This window comes from Physcomitrium patens, chromosome 23 (assembly GCF_059467195.1).
Source record: "Physcomitrium patens ecotype Gransden chromosome 23, ASM5946719v1, whole genome shotgun sequence".
In the NCBI taxonomy this organism is placed as follows: domain Eukaryota; kingdom Viridiplantae; phylum Streptophyta; class Bryopsida; order Funariales; family Funariaceae; genus Physcomitrium; species Physcomitrium patens.
The window spans coordinates 12328990-12350433 of record NC_143432.1 but is presented as its reverse complement, the minus strand read 5'-3'; the positions used below and the strand labels follow the sequence as shown (position 1 = coordinate 12350433).

Below are 21444 nucleotides of genomic sequence, written 5' to 3'. Positions count from 1 at the left end.
TTTGTATTTATAACTTCTAGCTCATGCTTTAGAAAATCAGTGATATTTTTTTTTATCTACCAATAATAATGTTGATTATTACTTAATTACAATATCCTTATCATCCATGGTTTTTGTATTTAATTCTCAGTTAATTAAGATGACTTAAGTGTGATTTTATTTAACTCATAGATCTTATAGAATTTAGAAAATTGTCATTAGAGACTATTAAGTGTCAAGGACATGAATCTCAAAGAAAGAAATCCTCAATACACTCTTATGACACTGAAAAGAACTAAAAAGTCACTCAAAGATGATATACTATTGAACTAGAATGGCTATTGCCAAAAACAAAAAGACTAGAAAGTCTTGAAACAAGACTAAGAATTGGAAATGCATTGACAAGAGTGAAGAAGGCTTCACTCTTGCCTCCATATATACTTTTAACTATGAGTTATATGGCAAAGTCCTATAGGACCTCCAAAACGTATTGACTTTGCAAGACACATATCTTAACTTGCAAGGCAAGTTTTCTATATGTGCGCCATTTAGTTAGCTTGTTCCACAAGCTACCAACACTTAATTAACTTGTTGACCAAATTTCTAATCTATCAATCAACTACAAACACATGAAAAGTCAAAGCAGTGTCTAAAAAGCTTTTAGAAAGCTTCTCTAGAAGGTATTATGAAATTAACCTATTTTTATCTATTTTGACATACTTCTACCTAATCATATAAGTATTTATTAGAGTATCTATGTATATCCATGACAAGTACATATTTATATCCATAACATTAAGTGAAAAATGATAATTCTTTCTAATAATAATATATTTATTAACAAACCAAAAGATCAAACAATGGTTTGATTTTTATCATTTCTTAAAATTTCTATTGTAATGTATAATATGTATGTTCTATATGTATATACTAGCATGACTATTGGATCTATGATTATTCTTTAAAAAATGTTTTAAGTAAAATAGAAAATAATAAACCTTTAAAAATTTTTAAAAAATAAAAATAAAAAAAATTATAATATTTTTAGATTTAAAATTATCACAAAATTCTACAGATCAATATATAACATATTATCATGCTTGTTGCTAAATAATCTAGTCTTTTACTTGTATTAGATTTATATAGAACTTTTTAGCTTTAAAAGATTTTTTAGTATTATTGGATTTTTTTTATAAAAAATAAAAATAATATAATATAATATTGCACTAGAATCATTTGCAAATTAGTAAAGATAGAACATTCATTATTAAGTTTGATTTAAATTTTCTTTTAAAGCTAATAACTTTGTATTTATACTTAGCCTTAAAATTCATCTTTTGTTATCCTTATTATTAAAATGGCTTATGAAAACATATAACAATAGCACACAATTGACATAACTCTATTACATAATAATTATTAGTTTTTTTTATTATTATTTACAAATTTGATCATTTACTAGTATGTTTATATATAAAAGCTTAATAACAAAGATATAAATATCAAAAGACCAAAAGATCAATACACTCTTATATCACTCAAAAAGACTAAAAAATCACACAAAGATGGTACAACATTAAACTAGAATGGCTATTGCCAAAGACAAGAAGACTATAAAACCTTGAAACAAGACTAAGGATTAGAAAGACATTAACAAGAGTGAAGAAGGTTTCACTCTTACTTCCATATATACTATCTAATTAGAAGCTATGTAGTGACATTCTATAGGACCTTCAATACATGTCTAATTTCTAAGACATGTGTCTTAACTTGCAAGACAAGTTTTATATATGCTTACCACATTGAGTATCACATGGCTAATTTGTTGGCCAAGTTTCTAACCTAATAATCAACTCTAAACATGTATAAAGTCAAATACAAAAGCCATTTTTTATTTTTCTTAAAAATGAGTCTCATCAATATATACTTTCAAGTATATATAAATCTCATCAATATATACTTTCAAGTATATAAAAAAATATATACTTGAAATCTCAGTGGTTTCTATAAATCTTCATTGCATTGAATATTGAATCATCCAATTGAGTGGAAGATTTCAAAGACGTTCTCTGAGTGTTTGATGTTTACACATCAAATTTCTCAATCCTCTTTTTAAAGCAAGAAAAAAGAAAAAAGAAAAAAATCATGTGGAAAACCACATGTTTTATGCCACATGATTCAACAGACCACCTTAAACAGATTTATATTCCCTAAATTATATTAATTTTCAATGAATGGTTTGATATTTCATGTTTAAAAGAAACATAAATGTATTTATGGGAGGAGGAGGAGGGGTTTAGTTCCTTCAATGGGAAGGAAGTGGAGGAACACAAACGTTGACATTCACAAACACCAAAATTGTGCACATGTGTGTATCTAAATATTTAAATACAAATATTAAAAAAAATAAAAAATCCTGGGGTTTTAATTTATTTTTAAAAAACATTATTGCCTTGAAATTAAAATTTTGAATTTATACATATGTATAGTCATTACTGAAACACAATCCCATGCAATTGAAAAAACAAAACAAAAAACAAAAAACAAAATGAAAATAATCTGTCGTGACAATAGTTGAGCATGACAGAGCTTTGCAAATAAGTAAGGTGAGTTTTGTAACAAAAATGTTGTTTATAACATTTAAAATATATATACCAAATCAGGTGTAGAAAAAAGTTTGAATTTATCTTCAAATTGTGATAAAGCAATATAAGATTCAAATTTAAAAAATTAAAATAGTAATTATGTAGTTTTTAATTTCAAGGCAAACCATAATTACATACGTAACAAACTGAATACTAAACTCAAATTTTAAAGTATTCACATTCAAAATTTGATACTTTCAAGTATCAGATTTTTTTCATTAGTCATTCAAAAACTTAAAAAATAAAATATGTGTATTCTAATTTTTTAATTTATTTTCAAATGGAGTAACATCCTACATCATGGTAAACCAAGGATGTTAAAAGCATGTACAATCTGAAATAATGAAATGAACATAAATTATACATATGCATATATGTATGTCATTTTTAAAAAAATATTATTTCTTATATAAAAAAGTAATAAGTCAATAATAATATTAATAAAATTATCATCATATTTTTTCAGCTGCTTAAAATTGCAACTCATGGTGTTAATCAGAAAGACATGAATATATATATATTTTTTATGTGATAATCAAATCACATCAACTTTGTGGGAGAATTGTTTTCCATAAAATAATCAACAAAATGAAAATGAAACCATGTCTACTCATCCCAATTGAAATGTCAAACTATCTTGTCAACCACAAATCTCTTTTGTAAGCATGAATGATCATTAAGACAAAGCATGATATGTTTGATTTTTGTCCATAAATTCTAAATGAGTGGGCCATTCACTGTTCAAGAAAAATGTTATTGAAACTATCGAAAACTTTGACTTCTTATTAAAAATGAAGTAGATCCAAAGTAAAGGTTGACTAGATCCAATTTGTAATTTTTCAATGAAAAAAAAAAGCTGGCTTTATTATTCCTATTTTTTATGACGAGATTTCGGATGAATCAATTGTGTTTCATGTTTTTTATTTTATTTTATTAGTGTAGAATATATTTTGCTAGATAATGGCTGACTTCAGTGAGAGGTGGAGGACCAAATGGAGAAATGGGTCTTCCGAGGAGCTTAAATAATTGAGAGCTAAACAGGCTAAAATTTCAATTTTAATCCATTTTTAAATTTTTTTTCTCTAATTACTATTCAAAAATCATCTTCATATAGTAAATCTAAATACATGAAAGAAAAAACATAGACTATTGACTATTGAAAATATGTGTGACAATGTGTTCAATTCTTAAATATAAAAACTGACAACAATTCTAAATTTGAAAGGTCTGTAAATTATTTTTATTGATGTTTATGACATTCATTTAATTATTTATTATTTTATTTATGATGATTATTAAAAACATCCTTTTTCTACATACTAGCATGTGGAAAATTTCCAAATATTCTTTCACATTATTAGAGTCTTGGCTTCAAAATAAAATAGTTTACTCAGTTACTTAAAAGGATGTTGAAAATAAGAGCGATCCTGCAACTATTTTTGAATAAAATGAAAAAAAATAGGCTTCATTATATTAAAATGCGGTATTCTATACATACAATGTTTTCCGTCTTAGCAATGTAAAAGACAATTAAATAATATAAAATTTTAAAATGTTGAGTCATTAATAGAAATTTAATTTAATCTATCTTATGTCATACTTATATATCAATAATTTTTTTTGAATGAATTTCCTTGGATAAAATGTACAAACTACAAGTTCATTTCTTTTCAAAACATTCATTCAAATATGATAAACTTCAATTAACTAAAAGCATTTGCCTTCTTAAGCCCATGGACTGTAAAATTTAATAGTTTGTGGAAAAAATGATAAAGGTCCAACCCCCTATTAGAATTGATACATGTTTTTACACTATTTCCAACATACGTATTCTCCCATTTAAAGTAGACACCTCTTCCCAACACCCACCACGCACAAGACTTTTACTTTAAATACATTCAACAGTGGCTCCACATCTGAAGCTTTTACGTTTAATTACAGCTTTTCGTCGTCATCTTCGTCAACTTCCCAGTTTCGTCGTCATCGTCGCTAGCTCCGTCGTTTAGTCGTCGTCGTCGTCGTCCTCTTCGTCGCCGGTGAGATTAAACAACACCATCGCAGCATCAACTCAGCGAATAAGCGCTTGTCGAATGCGCGGTGTGGTCCTCCTCCGCACCAAACCCTAACTCGATCCGATTCACTCACTCACGCTCTTGTTGCTCCGTAGCATCGCTACTGCCATCGCAATCCAGCTCTGCGCACCATGGCGGACATTGCCGACGATCTACTCAAGGAGAAGAACCCGGCCCCGCTCGACGAGGACGACATCGCCCTTCTCAAAACCTATGTAAGTGCCCATGTCCTTCCTTTTCGCAGTTTTTGCGTCATTTGCCGCAAATTTGGACCCGCCTCGAGAACATTTAGTGCGGCCTCGATGTAGAATGTGTGTGATTTTGATTGCGCATTACGTTGTGTACACTGACTTCGTTTGAAAAAAGTATTGATCGATGACTTCAATCTCGAGGGACGGGTCTGTGTGGATGTGGGATCGCCTCCCTTGCGGTGGTCGTGATCCAGGGTTACAAAGTAATATGTAATTGAGGGGTTTTACTCTGGCATATGTGTCTCAGTTGCGGTGCGTGGTTGCTGGGTTTCTAGAAAATTGATGTGGCGACACTTTTGTGCTACTTTTTGAATCTACAGTAGATCAGACATCGGCAGGGGTTTGTGGTGGTTTTTGTTTTTGATTGGATATCACCAGCTTGTGTTGCTTAAACCTTCTAGTATTGAAATCTGATTGATTGTGTTGATTCCGTCAGTCTTTCCCGTTTCAGGGATTGGTTCTACACTTTATTAGGGTTGCTACTCACACACAAATGTTTGATGGGCTTGGAGTGTAAAGGAAGAGTCGGTTCGCACGTGAATAAAGATTTGAAGCTCGTGATAAATTGGTGATAAAAGACGAGTTTGGCTCGTCTTTTATCGACCTGAGTTGGAACTGCACTTTACGAATACTTGATGGAACTCTTGTACCCTACTGCAGTTTCATTTTTCTATGCTAGTCTTTTCAGGCGCAGATTCATTTCGAAACGCTTTCGAGTTGTCATGTCGCACTGTCTCTTCGAATTTTCAATGTGAAACGTAATTTTTTGAGATAGTCATGGTTTGTAGACATCATCAGGACTTTGTTCTTATCATTTGTCGCTTATGAGTTTTTCCGAGGTTTAGGGTTTGCCTGGCGATCGTCGCCTCAATCCTTCTTGAAAACGGGTAGTCTCTAGGGTGTGGAAATTTTTGTTTTATCAATAATTATGTGCGTGGTTGGATCTGCAGGGCTTGGGTCCATATGCAAATCCTATTAAGAAGACCGAAAAAGACATCAAAGAGATGGCTAAGAAGGTCAACGACTTGTGTGGTATGAACCATTTTGTTTTTTTGAGCCCGGTGTAACGCACGGGAATTTTGAGCTATGGGTCCTATTTTATGATACAGTGCTTCTCAATTTTTTGGCTTCCATTCACTTTCTGACAATTACTTGTATCAATTTATGAGCAGGAATCAAAGAGTCAGACACTGGATTGGCAGTGCCCAGTCAGTGGGATTTGGTATCGGACAAACAAATGATGCAAGAGGAACAACCACTGCAGGTATGTAAACTCTAACCTTGGGTGCTGGCATCCGGCTCGGCAAAGCAGTGCGTATTGTTGCAGAGTTGCTCACTGGTAAAGACTCACTTGTAGTTTAGTTAACTTAGTTTGTTTATTATGGCAGGTTGCTAGGTGTACAAAAATTATCAATGCCAATACGGATGACTCCAAGTACGTCATCAATGTGAAGCAGATTGCTAAGGTATTACACTGCTTTTACAATTATAAGAAGCTATTATGTAGAAATTTACAGCATGGATATGCTACGTTTCCTCGGGAAATTAACGGTCTTTCTTCAGTGGTCTTGGATGTTCTTGGTATGATCTCACAAGTCTCTGAACTAAATCGCTTGAACTGCTAGTCTGCCCACTTGAATATTTCACGTGTCGGCAGTCGGATTTCTTTGGTCTTATCATTGAACCGTTGAAGCAGTTTTTTTGGTTCATGAATCGATTGATGCTGTGTTGATAAACATTCATTGTGAGCTTTTCCAAAATTCTATCTTAAAGCTCGTATGATTTGTACGACAGTTTGTCGTTGGATTGGGCGAGAAGGTGTCTCCAACAGACATAGAGGAGGGCATGCGTGTTGGGTACGTTTTCTTAACTTCTCGTTCTACTTTATACTCGGTTCCTGAGTGAGCTGTATTGATCATGTGAAGATAGGTCTCTAGTTGGGCCTCACTTGTCTGGACGTTCGTTTTACTGCAGTATCGAAGGAAGGAGATGATGATTAAAAGCTGGTATTTTGTTCGAGATGTTAACTTTTTCGGTCATAATATACATGTGCAGGGTAGATAGAAACAAGTATCAAATCCAGATTCCATTGCCTCCTAAGATTGACCCCAGCGTTACAATGATGACAGTGGAGGAAAAGCCAGATGTCACCTACAATGATATTGGTGGCTGTAAAGAGCAAATAGAAAAGATGCGTGAGGTAAATGAAACCAACTTTATTGCTTTCACATATTTTCTAATGCTTTGTTCGACTACATGTTTGTGATTTGATGCGATATTACGATATGAAGCTCACCCCGTCTTGTTAAAATGCTACCCTCATTGACTTATGTTGCTGATGTGGTAAAGATAGCTGTTTTTAAAGGTAGTGTGGCAACAAGCCCGTTGGTTTTAAAGGTGTTGATACATGGTAATTCGTGGTTGTACTGAATAGGTGGTGGAGTTGCCAATGTTGCATCCTGAGAAGTTCGTGAAATTGGGAATTGATCCGCCCAAAGGAGTCCTTTGCTATGGCCCTCCCGGAACTGGCAAGACTTTGTTAGCCAGAGCCGTTGCCAATAGGACAGATGCTTGCTTCATTCGTGTTATTGGCAGTGAGCTTGTTCAGAAATATGTAGGAGAGGGTGCTCGGATGGTCCGTGAGCTTTTCCAGGCAAGTCAATCGTTAATCACTTCACATCCCTGAGGTTTGATATGGTTTGGATTTAGAGACTATCCTTTAGTCATTCGCCTGGAACCTGTATACTCACATCTGTGCTTCGTATTGCGTATCTGGATTCGAAGTATGATGTGTTCTGTATATTTCGTATGTTCTCCTTTAACGACCGCCAGTGTATTGTTTACTCAAACGCTAAGTACTGTGTATTCACGTGGCCTACTTCGATGCTTATCGTGGTGCGATTTGTTTATGGAACTTGTGAGCAGATGGCCCGTTCAAAGAAAGCGTGCATTGTGTTTTTTGATGAGGTAGATGCCATTGGAGGTGCTCGTTTCGACGATGGGTTGGGAGGTGATAACGAGGTTCAAAGAACAATGCTCGAAATAGTCAACCAACTGGATGGTTTTGATGCCCGTGGTAATATTAAAGTATTGATGGCAACTAACAGGTAAGATTCCTCTTTCGAATGTTAGTTGCAACGTCTATGCTGCTCTGCTTCTATAGCCTGAGTCTAGGATATGTAGATATGTATGGCGCAAGAATCAATGAAAGTAGATATACCCGCACCTGACTGATTCTTGTGAATCTAGAAAGCTTAGTCACCTTACGAAAGCAAGTGTGGTTTGTATAGACCTGATACTCTGGATCCAGCGCTTTTACGGCCAGGTCGGTTAGATCGTAAGGTGGAGTTCGGGTTGCCTGATCTTGAAAGTCGAACCCAAATTTTCAAGATTCATACTCGGACCATGAACACAGAACGAGACATTCGTTTCGAGCTTCTGGCTCGCCTTTGCCCTAATTCAACAGGTTCTGATTCTTTTCTTGCTAATTTTTGTATTCAGATCGGTTGTATCCGTGTTTAGAATATGATATTTTCTTGAATGTAGCTGTCGGATAAGATTGGAATTTACGTTATAATACCTTTTCGATGAAAAGTTCGAAATGTTTTACATTACCTGCAATTTTTTCTACAGAACTAGACATTCTTGGATGTAACGTGTATAATTCTGGGTTTCTATGTTAACTTCCGTCACAAGATCAATGATGGAACATTCTGTAAAGCCGAGTGTTGTAGTATTTTGAGCTTATGAATACCTGTATAAAACTTTAAAATCATGCGCCTGAACCAAGCTGTTCCTGTTCAGGTGCGGATATTCGGAGTGTGTGTACGGAGGCAGGTATGTATGCCATTCGTGCACGCAGGAAGACTGTGACAGAGAAAGACTTCTTGGAAGCTGTCAATAAGGTCATCAAAGGATACCAGAAGTTTAGTGCAACACCTAAATACATGGTGTACAATTAGTCAACTTTCATTGCTCGAAACATCCGGAAGTTTCTGAGATATCTTGTTTCATTGGTGGCTAGACATTGTAACCTGATATTGTAAAGACGTCTAAGAGATATCCTCTTAGCATTCGAATACCATGTTGGTATAGTACAACTCATTTTGAGAGTTATAAGAATCTGACTAAGATGTTTCTCTCTGTTCAGGTAAAAGCAAGTGGGATTTATTTGTCCATGTCAAATTTTCGAATTAACAATTAAAACTTTAATTTGCTACAAAATTGTTAGTTCCGTATCATTATTATTATTTCAAATATTTGCAATTTTTCTCAAAATATATTAAAAATGATATTAACTGTAAAGAACTTTATTAGAAAAATCAACTTCGTTGCACTACATTTAGCCTCCATTTCATTTCTATACAAGGTTTCAACAAGTATGGTCGAGCAGCCGACTTCCTTATCATTTTGTATGCTTGGATTCAATTTCATACCTTTTAATAATTTAGAATTACTTAATATATTAGGTTTAAAACATAGAAAACGTATGAGACTCTATAACAGCGTTATGATTACTTACTAAAAACAATGAGCAAGAAGCTAATAAATGATCTAGTACTCATTTCACAAAGATAAAACACATTGTTCATTATTTCCAAAACTTTGAAACAAACTGAATAATTAAATAAATTTTTGCAAAATAACGTACCGAGCTGGGTGTACACGTCAGCTCTTTCAGAACAATCCACCTGAGCTTCCAGCTCACCAAGGAATAGTAAATATCGCCCAGAGTATTTTGACAGCATGCTTCCAAACAAAATTGAAAGCAAAGAGGATAATGTGAAGGAATTTAAAGCATAAGCTACAAGTCTACTCTGTTCACATTTACACCTACATATTACACTCCAGGAACTTGGGGCACACGCCGGGAACGCGATGGAACGGTATGGACGCAATCCCACAATGGATGGGAACCCCGCGCGCTGGAACCTTCTAACGCTTGTCTCAGGAGTTCCCCTTTCTCGGAGATCGGACCCCATGACGAATGGTCAACTATTAAACGGACGACATCCCAGTTTATCATCCACATCCCACCAACGCCTCGAAACACACATACGCTATTTATCATACTATACTATATACTAATTTTGCATTTAGTATAGTATGATAAACTAAAGGCTCTTCTGCTCAGGCTCAGATTTTCCGTACATAGCGCGGTTACGAGGTTTGGAACATTCTCCAGGGACTGCTTTGTTCGTCTCGCGAACTGGATCGATGCATTTAATTGAGTCAGAACATCCTCTTTTTTTTTCTTTTTGTTTTTTTACATGAACGCTCTGAATTGGATTATTGCTTCGTTCCGCCCAACCAAAACGTCCCTGCTGAACGATGTGCCTGATAAACTGTCAGTCTTGTGATCATTCTGCAAATTATCATGAATAGTAAGGATGCTAAATTATAACAACAGCAACAATAGATTCTGGTTCGAAGAGAGTTAGATCCATCGTGATATCTCCGATGGATCGTGAGAGTCCCCGAGCGACCTCCAATGCGCTGTAAATCCGAGTCAGCAATTGCTGATGGGAGGCACCGAGGAGGAGGAGGAGAGCTTTGACGATGTCGGCCTCCCAAAATTCCCATTTCCATTTCGTGGCTGGTGTTGGAAGAGACTGAACCGGAATACTCCCACGGAGAAAAGGATTGTTTGTTCGCAGTTGAGAACCACTCACCGGGCAGAAACATGTTCCGAGGTTCAATTATGGGCAAGCTGCTGTGATTGGCCCCGATGACGCATGATGTAGCATGAGCCTCACGTCCCAGCCAATCCTCGCTCCGCTTCGGATATGAATTTCCATTTCTGGGAAATGGTAAAGGCTCCATCCTTGCACCAGACTTAAATGTGGGTTTTATGAAGTTTGTTGTGGGGCGAGTTATGGCTCGCTCCTCTGAGGATCATTAGCCATGAAGCTCGCGGGCTTCGTTTGCCCCCTCCAGCCCACGCTTATCAAGAAGTCGCGAGTAAATGCCCCTCTTGCCAGTGATATGCCAGAGGTAGTTGTGACCTCTTCAGGTTTTGAAGTTCTCGAAGATCGAGGTGGGTGACCTCGAGCTCCGGTGCTGCTGCCTGTTGCGCTTCAGTCGAGGTTTCGATGACCGTTGTTGCAGCGCTTGTGTGTTTTTGTTTGACATTTGAGAGGTCTGGTTTTCTCGGGTTTTGAAGCGCCAGGAGCTGAGCGATTGCGACTCTTCGTTGTTGCAATCAATGCTGTTGGAGAACAGGCCCTGCGTTGGTGTTTCATTAGTGTCTCGCTCCTCTCTTTGATTATGCCCTGGCGTGGACCAACTGGTCAAGCGAATCGTCGTCATTCTCGGAGAGTTTCGGTAACTAGCAGGTAGAGTTTAGTTGAGGAAAGATATGACATTTCTGGCGGAAGGGGACACTGAGGTGGACCCACAGCTCGGGTACCCGCATGCCTATCCCAAGCTTTGCCGCCATGCCTACTCCACCGGATTGCCCATGCCCTTCACCCAAGGCCCGCCACAACGCTTCGTGCCGTTTTCTCCTCAGCCTGAAGATGTAAGCTACTTGCGCTCCTCGTCTCTGCTGAAGCCAAGCGTCCGTCCAGGAAATTGCGAAGTATTTCAATCCTCAACTCTGTGAATTCAAATCACGACGGTGATAAAGCTAATGGTCTTGTTGTTCGTTTGAGCAGTTTCAGCTCTTGAAGGACTGGGATAGTGTTTTTCCAGTTGTTGCTGAAAGTGAGAGAGATTCCTCGAATGCTCAGAAATTTGCAGAAGAGCTTTGGCGGCAGCTTGATCACCTCGGGTACGTACCAATGTGATGTTAAATTCAAGGAGAAACCATCACCTTTAAGACAAAAGAATAAAGAAAAGAAAAGAAAAGAAAAAAGAGAAGAAGGAACCTGGAACTAAAGCCATCAACAATGGAGTGCAGGAATGCAGGCTTCGATCCGGAGAAATTCCGAGTCGACCCTTACGGAAATGTTGTGCACTGGAATGCCGATCCTTCGTCGCCGCTCGCCTGGGACATCGATCACTGGTTCCCTCAGTCACGTAAGCCCTCTAAAACTGCAACTATGCACAAATTCTTGCTTCCTTCCTTTTGCATGGTCGGTGCCGGATTTCCGTTGCTGGCGCTGGAGTACGATCGACAGTCCTGCGGTACCACAAGATTTTCAATGGTTTTGGATGATGGAAATTTCAGGAGGAGGAAAGACAGAGTTGCCAAACCTTCGTATAGTGCAATGGCAAGCATACGCACGGAAACGGAATCGCCTTGAGTTTTTAGTACCGTGGTGGGATTTGCAGCATGGGTGCTCCATAAACCAATTTTTGTCGGCCTTCGCTGCAAAGAATGCCGATTTCAGGTTTTTACGCAGATTTTTTGAAGCCCTTCCTCGAAAGCTTGTCTTCCAGAACTCGAATCTGTTTCTCTTTCAGTCTGGCAGAAGAGAATCGGGGTCGTTTCTTAGACATTGAAGCACGCATGTATGCAGGAAGCGGTCATTTGCGTTATTCTTTTCAGGAGGAGAGGACGAGTTAGTTGCCAGAGAGCATGTAGGTGAATGCCGTCCATGGCCTCAGCAGTTCCGCGAAAAGAAGGCGCTGTGCGGACTGGCAGCAGCAGGTATAGTGACCGTCTCTAAGACTGATTCGGGAGGCGAAGGTCGAGCTTCAGTTGGATCTGCTACAGCTCCAACGAGCGTGGAAGTATCGCAAATTTTAGGCTCCTATCCATATGGTGCAATTTTAGGTATTCAATCCAGAAGCTTCCGCAAATCAGTACCCACTTTCCTTCTCGAGTTGTGAATGTGTATTGCCTTTTCAGTGTTAATCTCATGTGTCTACTTTCCACTCCAGGATCTCCAAATTGGACTGCTGAAGAAGAAGAGGCTGTGAAGCGAGGAGTCAACAAGTTCGGACATGGCAGCTGGAAAGAGATCAAAGAAAACGATTCTGCTCTTACCAATCGATCTGCGATGCAGCTAAAAGAGAAGGCAATCTTTCTATCTTGGATTTAGGATTCAATCGATATCATTTCCAACCATTGCTGCTCTTCTGAACCTTGTGTTTATCAATCGGGTCATGGTTTTTGGGTTGTGCAGTACCGGTTTATGAGAGCGGTGTCGCGGAACCTTGTGCGGGAAAACAGTGAATCTGGTCAAACTGACATTTCAGGACGTCAATCTGCAGCAACAACCGCATTGCAAAAGGTATCATACGCACATACTCACTCTAAGTCTTGATAGACATCTTTATTCATGTGTAGAGCTTGACATCTTTTCGTTGATGTGCAGGAGCTTCGCGTGAAGATTATGAAAGAAGAAGAGAAACGGGAGAGGGAGGATGAGCTAGCACAGTTGGAGGGGACGGTGGTTAAGCTGAAGCTTGAGAGTGAGAAAGAGAGGATCAAGGCTCAGGAACTCGAGGCCTTGCTCAAGAAACACAAACACCGTTTGGAAAAGCAGCGGAAATTGGCCGAGAGCCAGACGTCGTACCGTCTCTGCTTGGAGCGAGTACTTCGCGATACGATGCATCAGTATGCCTTCGCCCTCCTCATAATCTCCTTCCTTATTCCCTTAAATCTGTTTCATCCCTCTTCAGCCGGCTGTTCTTGTTATCTTCCTTGGCAGTGAGGGATCAGGACACTCATAAAAGATGCCCTCAGCTTTTGCATGCATCTCGAGGTCGTTCGGTTAAGATGTTGGTCGACGAAAATTCTTTGAGAGATTTCATGGCAAATGTAGATCCTGTTCCAAATTGTGTCCAACATTTTTTTAGGTCTTCCTCAATGTGTAGGCGCTGTTTGGAGGAACTAGAGATGAATCTGCTGAGGTCAGTCTGGGTTCGCGCTCTTGATGAGGTTGAGTACGTATCCTGTTCTAGTTCACTGAGATTTTTGGTTATTTTTCGAAGGACTTTGTCGTATAAGGAGCAGGCGCGATTAACCCGAGAAGCATGCAACGTTCTCATCGCTCGTATCGACTCCGAGAAGGCCTCATGCGAAGCTATGGAAGGCAAGCTTCTCCAGCAACACTCGCGGAGAGAACAATTGGAAGCCACAGCAGTTCAAGGCAATGTGAATGGCTGCACTACCACGGATCAGAAGAAACAGGTCACACGAGGGCGAGATATTGTTGATGTTACCAGCTGTATCTTCCTCCGCGCAGCAGACGAAGAAGACGATGAGGAAGAAGAGAAGCTAATAATGAATGCGAACCAGTTGTCTGAAAGCGACACTAATGACGAGGGAGACGAAATTTATAATTTTCGACGAGACCATCAGCAGGCCGCTGCACGAAAGTCGCTCGTCACACATGCAATCAAAGGTAACTACCTCTAAGCACAGCCTAACTCGAGCTGTTAACGTTGTGTGTCACAATCCCGACCTCAAGCAGTTTATAGCTGTGGCCATAGCCATATCAGTCTTTGTATAGTGATTGTTTTGAGTGTTCGTAGCAGTTTTAATGCAGGTCGAAGACACGAAAGAAGCGGTCGAGGTGTTGCCACGGAATTCACCACCTAAGCTTGAGGCCGAACCGTCATGTCCGAAGTACTTCAGGGAATCTAGAAAAGGAGCAGTAGAGATGAGAGAGATGCTGAAACCACATCAATGGTACAAAGCCGACAATGAAACTCTAGGTACGCCACATTCTCCTAGACGCCGCAACTGATTGGGTGCAAACCACATTATATCGCACTTTATTGTGTTCCTTGCAAGCATCTCATGCAAGTTCATCTGTACGTCCTACCTGACAGAAAGTGAGAGCGATTGCGACTTTGCCGATGACGAAATGAGCCCTGCAATTCGCCTCTCCACAGATGCTGCGTGGAAAGATGATGAGAACTTGTTGAGGGAGTTGTCTCAGTTTCACGGAGGGCCTATTTCTGAGCTTCGTGACTATTGTGCTCAAAATTCAAATCTACGTGTAAATGATTTGAACATGGCGGACAGAGATGCCTTCGAGCGTGGCCGGCCTCCGCTATCAGAACCGGCCATTGACATCCCAGTTCCAAGTACTAGAGAGTCAAGATCTGATTCCAAACGAGAAGTTCCGAAAGATGTCATCATGGTCCAAACCGAGCGCTCCAAAGCAAACGCAGACACTGCGGCATCGTGTGAGCAAAAGTATGTAGATAAGCTTTACAAGCCAACCCGATTCCGAACACCGACGTCGGAGCTGACGGGAGAGGCTATAGCGGGAGATCCTCCGTCTGAATCCAAAGGACATCTGGACGAGCTTTTGGAGCAAATACTGGATACTCATATGGACAATGTTCGTCAAAACGACGCCAAGCAGCATCAAAGCAATGACATCGATGAGGAAAAACTAAAAGAAATTGGAAAGTCGAATTTGGATAAGTGGCTGCAGGTTTTGCTCTTCAAGGATGCAGAATCTCCATGCTCATCTCCTGGCCGTGGCACACCTCTTCAGGCGACATCCCCAGCATTGTCTTCAATGAGTGTGGCAGTCATGCGCGAGAGCCTGGAGCGTGCTAGACAGCAGGTACGACTGGTGTCCTGCATCACAGGAAAAGAGACTCGTCGATGAGAAGATCTAGAGAAGCTCAAGTATCCAGATGGTTTGCGTATGAACACGATTATACACTAATTGTAGCGCTTTTCTCATGTTCAGGAGTTGATGAGCAGAGACGACGAGAATGTCGAAGGACCGAAGAGCTTGTGGGGAGCCTTACTCAGGAAGATGAGCGCGAAGCAACAGTTGGAGTACGAGAGCGCGGTGTTCGAACCTAAGGAAGATTATGACATCGTCGACGAAGCCCGAAGCAGTGACGCAGTGAAGCCGCTTCCAAAGATCTCTCCCACCACTGACTTGGCGACCAAGCAGAAGCCGGTCAGCGGAGCCCTGACAGAGGGGAGGGGCTCCGGCTGCGATTCAGATTGTGCGTTGCCAGGACGGTCCGGCGGAAACCAACTCGACAGCATTGTTTCCAATCTCCGTCCCAAGGACGCGAACATTGGCTCCGCGAACGAGCCAAATCCTCTCGCAAATGACTCCTCCGTCTCCCGGAAGACGGACAGGAGAGTCGAAGACGGCGTGCTTGAGACCCAGCCATCCTCCTTCGAGAAGCGCCACTCCCCGCGACCTCTCTCGGACGTGGAAGAAACCTCGGAGACCGAGAGCACTGACAATCTGAATCAGAGATCGAAGGTCCCGACGCCGGAGATTAAACACCCTCACGGATCGAAGATACGATCCATCAAAGTCGCTGCCTTCGTTGGGTGGAAAAAATCTTCCAAGTCGAAGCCGATGATCAAATCGTCGCACGTCGATGAGGTGGCGCAGCTTGCTTAGACCTATCCAACTTTCGAAACACTGTACATTGTCGTGCTTGACCTGTTTTTTTCCATCGTGATCTCCTTCGAGTAACGACGATCTTTCAAGTGAACTTCAAACCCTCTATTAGTGACGATCTTTTTAGGAAGTTCCATCGATGTCATTGCGATGTCGGTAACGACCAGTGCTCCTGCGATCGGTCTCGCTTGATGGGTCACCTGTGAGCTGAAGCAATGACAGAACTGAAGCCGCCCCCACATTTCTTTTGGAGTTTGTTTTCTCCTCTTCTTTTTCAACGAGACCTGTATATATGCACCCCCTCTAGGGGAAGACGGAATTTTTTTCTTTTCCTCGTATGTGAAGGAAATGTGTGGGGAGGCCCTGATTTGTAAAACAAGACCTCAGTCCTCGGGAACTCGGTCCACCGCGGTGTCTCTTTAGATTCGCGGTGGCCCGTTTCAAGCTACTTTTACCTTTTGTTGTATAAACGAGTTTGTAGTCTCCTTGAAACGATTGAACTAGTAGGACGTTAAGAAAGTAACAGCGAGCTATTTTCAGTGATCTATGGGGCAGAAGACTTATTTATGTCCTTTAGGTAGGTTGGAAGATATTCTATAACATTGAGAGGTAAGTTCAATGCCAAAAGTACTTAGTATTCTAAATCCAAGAATCTTTGATGAACTGTCGAATTGAGTGATTTACAACCTGAGTTGCTCATGAATACTTGTAATCTTGATTCGATTTTTGAAGTGGTTTGATTCATAGAATGAACTTTTAAAAGTTGAATAAATTCCATTATGTGTAACAGTTAAAACACGGTAAATAGTGCAACATCGCAGCTCAAATAATATGAAGCGAAATCCGTTCACTTTCCCTAGGGACAGATTGAGATTACATCAACAAATGTGCAGAGCCCTAAGAAAAATTTGTCACCATCTTCGTTGTCTCATTTTCAATTAGTAATCCAGTGAGTACCTGTGGACTAGCATTATGTTAACATAAGACACCGTGAGGTAAAGGAGTGTGTTGCACAGGAAAGGGCCGACATCCCTGCTGCAGAATCCAATGTAGACATGACACACACACATTGTAGAGCAAGTCACTTCTGGATTGATCCAATACTGTAGAGCAAGTCGAGACCATGGGTGCACTTGAGGGCAGTCGCAAAGCCAGCTACGAGATTCGCGTGTTAACAGAGGCCCTTAAATTGAACGGGCAAATTTCCGAGCGAGATTTACTTGAATGTTAAATGGGTAAGCAAAATGAAATCGTTTGGCTGATGAGCAGCAGTAGCCCATAGCAAATAAACTTCGCCAAGCCGACAGAAAACAACAGCCAATGGCACGAAGTTATAGCTTAATTAGCAGCCAATCTTCACAAACAGGAGTAATTGATGCACTGAAGTGCACGGTTAATCTCCAAATACGATTGTAAAATTGAGGCACATGTGCAATCCTACAGGAAAATTCGAGCCAATTAGCGGCAATCACCTAAGGAAACAGTGACTCGTGGAGTTTACAGCAGCACACATTAAACAAAAATTAGCGAACTAAACCAAAATCCCTGAAATACGTAGCTTCAGAATGCTTAGAAAGGCAAACAAAGAAGATATCATGTCCAGAGAAAACCAGATGATATTGAAGTGGGACAGTCTTCACATTGCAATTCAGAAAATCACGGAATTTTGATGGTGGCACACACTAACATCCCTGATTGAGACCGCTCTAAATCCATCCATCGCTCTCTGAATCACTTAAGCAGTGGTAGCCTCCTGGATAGGATACTCAAAAGTAACTTCCTTTCCTGTCAACTTCTTGTACACCCCGGCAAAAGTTTCCAGCTTGTACTCAGTGCTGTTGCGCTCCTTGGGATCCAAATACACACGCATGATGCGAGATCCATCCAAACGATAGCGTACCCTCTTGCCCACAATCTCAGAAGGGTAGACCAAGTCCTCGAGGACGGCCTCGTGGACAGCGGTCAAGGTTCTGCTCCTTGGCCTGTTCACGGCTGAGCCCTTCTTGGGGGGTCTCAGAATGCGCCTGGTGGCAATAACTATAACATCCTGAAAAACAATAACGAATAGCTTTGGTTATCACTCCAAATGACAAATCCCACAAAATTGGACAATGTGCCTACACTCCGACAGGTTCACTAACAATCGATAATCAGAAACTACAATTGATTATTCACTGATGTGCGTGTGTTTTCCGTCTAGAAAACAAGCATATGTAATCACTACCAATCAAACCCTTGAAGGAATCAGTCGAAAACTTCTCCACTGGTAATTCAAACGCATACAAACCCTAATTCCAATGAAAATCACAGGCGAGCAGTACTGTGCCGAGGGTCATGGATTGATAACCGTACTAAACCTTGGAATATCCACTCAACAGATAGATGAAAAAAATCGCAGAGATATAAACAGGATAAGCAATCTCCAGTCTATGGCGGCAGAAACCCTAAATCACCAAAAACCCTATTTCACAAAAACTATCACAGAGACGTGGAGACGCTGCACATGATCATGATCACGATGCAATTATGGACAGGACAAATACAAACGCACTACGCACACAATGATAAAAAGAAATCTAAAACAAAATCACACTGGGTCCAACTCACCTTGCCACTGAACTTCTTCTCCAGCTCCCGGACGAGGCGGGCATGGATCTTCTGGAAGGCCTTGCGAAGGCGGTAAGGCACATGAATAACGACGGCCTTGCGGTTTCCGGAGACATCGACCTCCTTGGCGGAGTTGATGAAGAGATCACGAAGCTCGCTCTTGAGCTCGGAGTTAGTGGACTCGAGGTCGAAGAGGGCCTGTGCCACCGACTCCTCGAATTCGTCAGGCTCCTGCCCTTTTTCCTTCTGGATCTTCCTGCGCGCGGTGAATGACATGGCTGCGAATGCGATGAGCCCCTGCGACGAGGACGGAATGGTGCACCGAAACCACTGCCTGCACAGCGAGGGGCATGCGAATGAAAGAGAGACCTCGAATAAGGCGCTAGGGTCTCTTTGTCTCCCACCCTCGAACTCCCACTCTCCGCCCTCCCGCTCCCTCGCGGCTGCGGCTGCGTCTGCGGCCATCTGCCCGTTAGGGTTTCGAGTCCTTAGAACCCCGTTCCCACCACGCGTGATCCTTCGAATGGACTTGCCATGCTTGGAACCTTTTGCTTTTATTGTCTTTATACTTGAGACTTTCTTTCCCGAAGGGTTGATGCCAAAGCCCACTTTTTGAAGATTTTGTATCTGGGGCCTAATATGGAATGATAAAACGTATTTTTATTTATTTATCATAATCACTCTTTTCATTAGTAGATATTTTCGGACTTGGGGCAGAAACCTGCTGTTAAAGATTTGATTTTTTAAGTGCTCTGTAGAATCTGTATGCATTGTATGCACATCCATGCATAAAATATTTGTGTAGTAATAAGTTGAAAAATAAAGAGAGAGATACTCAAATAATAAATATCAATATATATATATATATATATATATATATTTTTCTTACCTGAATTTTTAGTCATAAAGAAAGTTGTAAAGTTATAATATAATCAAAATTTAAGAGTACAAATTTATATTTAAAAAATAAATAAAATAACTATATATATATATATATATATATATAAACAAAAATTACAGTACTCATTAAAAGTGCAACACTGAACTTATTTACATTGGATAGCTAGAATTAAAATCTATTTAAAAATAACATTATTTTAATATTGGTATTAAGTAAGAAAATTGAATTTCAAAATCATCTATTAGGTCTTGAATTGGATTTAAAATTAAAATTTTAAATTAGTATCAATCACTACTATTTTAATATATTTGGTATCAAAATTAAATTTAGAAAATTAAGTATTTAGAAGCAATTTCCTTTGATTAAAAAAATTGAGGTTTAAAATTTGTTTGAAATGAGATTTTAGAAGTTGGATAGAAATTAGATTTATTTCAAGTCTTGAATTTGATCAAAGAACAAAGTTGCTTGGAATTTTCAACTTAAGATAGAATTTAAGCTTTCTTAGAGTTTAAAAATTGAATAAGATTAGAATTTGTATAAGATTTGATATATGGTTAGAATTAAGATTTGGCTAAGTTCTGGAATTGCTTGAATTTAAGGATTCTTAAAGATTGTAGAAGTTTAAAATAGTCAAGGATTTCAAAGTTTAGGATTTAATTTTATGATGAAGATTAAGAATTTAAAATCTCTATTAATTGGGTTCAATTAGAACTATACTAGAGAAGAACTTAGATTGGATTAAGTATAAGTAAAAACAAATTTGAAAGATGAAATAATCCTAAGAATTAATTTGCATACTAATTTTATTTATATAGGATGAAATTAAAATTCTTAAAAATATATTGCATGCATTTCAAAGTACAATAAGTATTAAACTAGTAAAATATATCATAACTTAATTGTCATTTAATTAATCAAATGCACCATTCAGAATAAAATTGAATTGTGTCAGAAAGAAGATGGCAAAAATGAGAATCTAAACTTAAGTTTATTCTCGAATGTTAAACTTATTTTTGTAACTTCTCATTGACTCTTTATATTTTGACCTAAATATACAAACACATTATTTAAATAAGAATCTAATATATAATATCTATAAGAAGATTTTAGCTATTTTTATTGAAAACATATTTTTAAGGCCAAAAACCACAAATAAGTTAATTTATTATATATCATTTTATAATTTTTTTATAAAAGATACTAAAATTGTAATTTTAAATTATACTTAATTTTTCTATGTTATTCACCATGACATATCAATTATATTTATATATATATAGGCATATAATTCAAAATTATATAATGACCTCAATTAAGAATTATTTGTAGTTGGTGGTATGAAGTGAGAGAAGCAACTAATAAGAATATAAGAAGAACAATACAAAACAAGTGAAATAAGTCTAATTAAGCAATTACACACTATAATATTAGTCACAATTTGTTTACAAGAACTTTATTTTATAAAAATATGATATAAAAATAAAAAATATATTTTTAGATATGTAATTTTTAAAATATTTTTAATGACATAAAAAATATAAAAATTCAAATTAATATAAGTAAGTTATGATAATTTAAAGGTAAAATATAAATTAAAAATAAATAAATAAATAATTTTGATTTTAAGGATAATCTCTTTAAGAGATCAAAAGTTTGAGCTTTACAAAGGCTCACAAGTAATATATAAGGATGTCTTAGTGAAGC

General features: G+C 38.7%; 3 protein-coding genes and 1 long non-coding RNA gene across 7 annotated transcripts; 2 read left to right on the top strand and 2 right to left on the bottom strand.

Annotated features, from left to right (window-relative positions):
- The first annotated feature begins 4708 nt into the window (after positions 1 to 4708).
- Positions 4709 to 9069, top strand: LOC112276174 (26S proteasome regulatory subunit 7 homolog A). Its single transcript, XM_024507262.3, has 10 exons — positions 4709 to 4911; positions 5898 to 5979; positions 6120 to 6211; positions 6336 to 6413; positions 6742 to 6803; positions 7003 to 7147; positions 7382 to 7600; positions 7873 to 8054; positions 8238 to 8413; positions 8752 to 9069. Exons 1-10 carry the CDS (start codon positions 4828 to 4830, stop codon positions 8907 to 8909), a joined length of 1278 nt encoding a protein of 425 aa, XP_024363030.1. The 5' UTR covers positions 4709 to 4827; the 3' UTR covers positions 8910 to 9069.
- Positions 9070 to 10066: 997 nt separating this feature from the next.
- Positions 10067 to 10828, bottom strand: LOC149986573 (uncharacterized). Of its 3 annotated transcripts, none has more exons than XR_016500229.1 (2): positions 10620 to 10828; positions 10067 to 10284 (listed from the first exon to the last, which is right to left on the bottom strand). It is a non-coding gene; the product is annotated as an uncharacterized LOC149986573 (long non-coding RNA). The 3 variants fall into 3 exon arrangements; XR_016500230.1 differs by having other exon boundaries at positions 10089 to 10271; XR_016500231.1 differs by having other exon boundaries at positions 10089 to 10268.
- Positions 10825 to 16896, top strand: LOC112276173 (uncharacterized). Of its 2 annotated transcripts, XM_024507261.3 has the most exons (13): positions 10825 to 10984; positions 11111 to 11467; positions 11604 to 11719; positions 11849 to 11967; positions 12119 to 12281; positions 12411 to 12667; positions 12775 to 12911; positions 13020 to 13127; positions 13212 to 13453; positions 13831 to 14243; positions 14377 to 14556; positions 14674 to 15422; positions 15552 to 16896. In XM_024507261.3, exons 2-13 carry the CDS (start codon positions 11306 to 11308, stop codon positions 16230 to 16232), a joined length of 3327 nt encoding a protein of 1108 aa, XP_024363029.1. In that variant the 5' UTR covers positions 10825 to 10984; positions 11111 to 11305; the 3' UTR covers positions 16233 to 16896. The 2 variants fall into 2 exon arrangements, with proteins under 2 accessions (XP_024363029.1, XP_024363028.1); XM_024507260.3 differs by having other exon boundaries at positions 10893 to 11467; positions 14374 to 14556.
- A 934-nt stretch (positions 16897 to 17830) lies between these two features.
- Positions 17831 to 19215, bottom strand: LOC112276175 (40S ribosomal protein S7-like). The gene is made up of 2 exons (NM_001378297.1): positions 18840 to 19215; positions 17831 to 18279 (listed from the first exon to the last, which is right to left on the bottom strand). The coding sequence occupies exons 1-2, from the start codon at positions 19113 to 19115 to the stop codon at positions 17968 to 17970; spliced, it is 588 nt and encodes a 195-aa protein (NP_001365226.1). The 5' UTR covers positions 19116 to 19215; the 3' UTR covers positions 17831 to 17967.
- Positions 19216 to 21444: the final 2229 nt, after the last annotated feature.

Excerpts from the sequence above, each read along its gene's own strand:
- LOC112276175 (NM_001378297.1), bottom strand. The coding sequence starts at position 19,115 with ATGTCATTCACCGCGCGCAGGAAGATCCAGAAGGAAAAAGGGCAGGAG. Across the intron at positions 18,280-18,839 it reads AGAAGAAGTTCAGTGGCAAG|GATGTTATAGTTATTGCCAC; the intron begins GTGAGTTGGACC and ends ATTGTTTTTCAG.
- LOC112276174 (XM_024507262.3), top strand. The coding sequence starts at position 4,828 with ATGGCGGACATTGCCGACGATCTACTCAAGGAGAAGAACCCGGCCCCG. Across the intron at positions 6,414-6,741 it reads ATGTGAAGCAGATTGCTAAG|TTTGTCGTTGGATTGGGCGA; the intron begins GTATTACACTGC and ends TTTGTACGACAG. Across the intron at positions 8,414-8,751 it reads CCTTTGCCCTAATTCAACAG|GTGCGGATATTCGGAGTGTG; the intron begins GTTCTGATTCTT and ends GTTCCTGTTCAG.
- LOC112276173 (XM_024507260.3), top strand. The coding sequence starts at position 11,306 with ATGACATTTCTGGCGGAAGGGGACACTGAGGTGGACCCACAGCTCGGG. Across the intron at positions 11,720-11,848 it reads CGGCAGCTTGATCACCTCGG|GAATGCAGGCTTCGATCCGG; the intron begins GTACGTACCAAT and ends AATGGAGTGCAG. Across the intron at positions 12,282-12,410 it reads GCAAAGAATGCCGATTTCAG|GAAGCGGTCATTTGCGTTAT; the intron begins GTTTTTACGCAG and ends GCATGTATGCAG.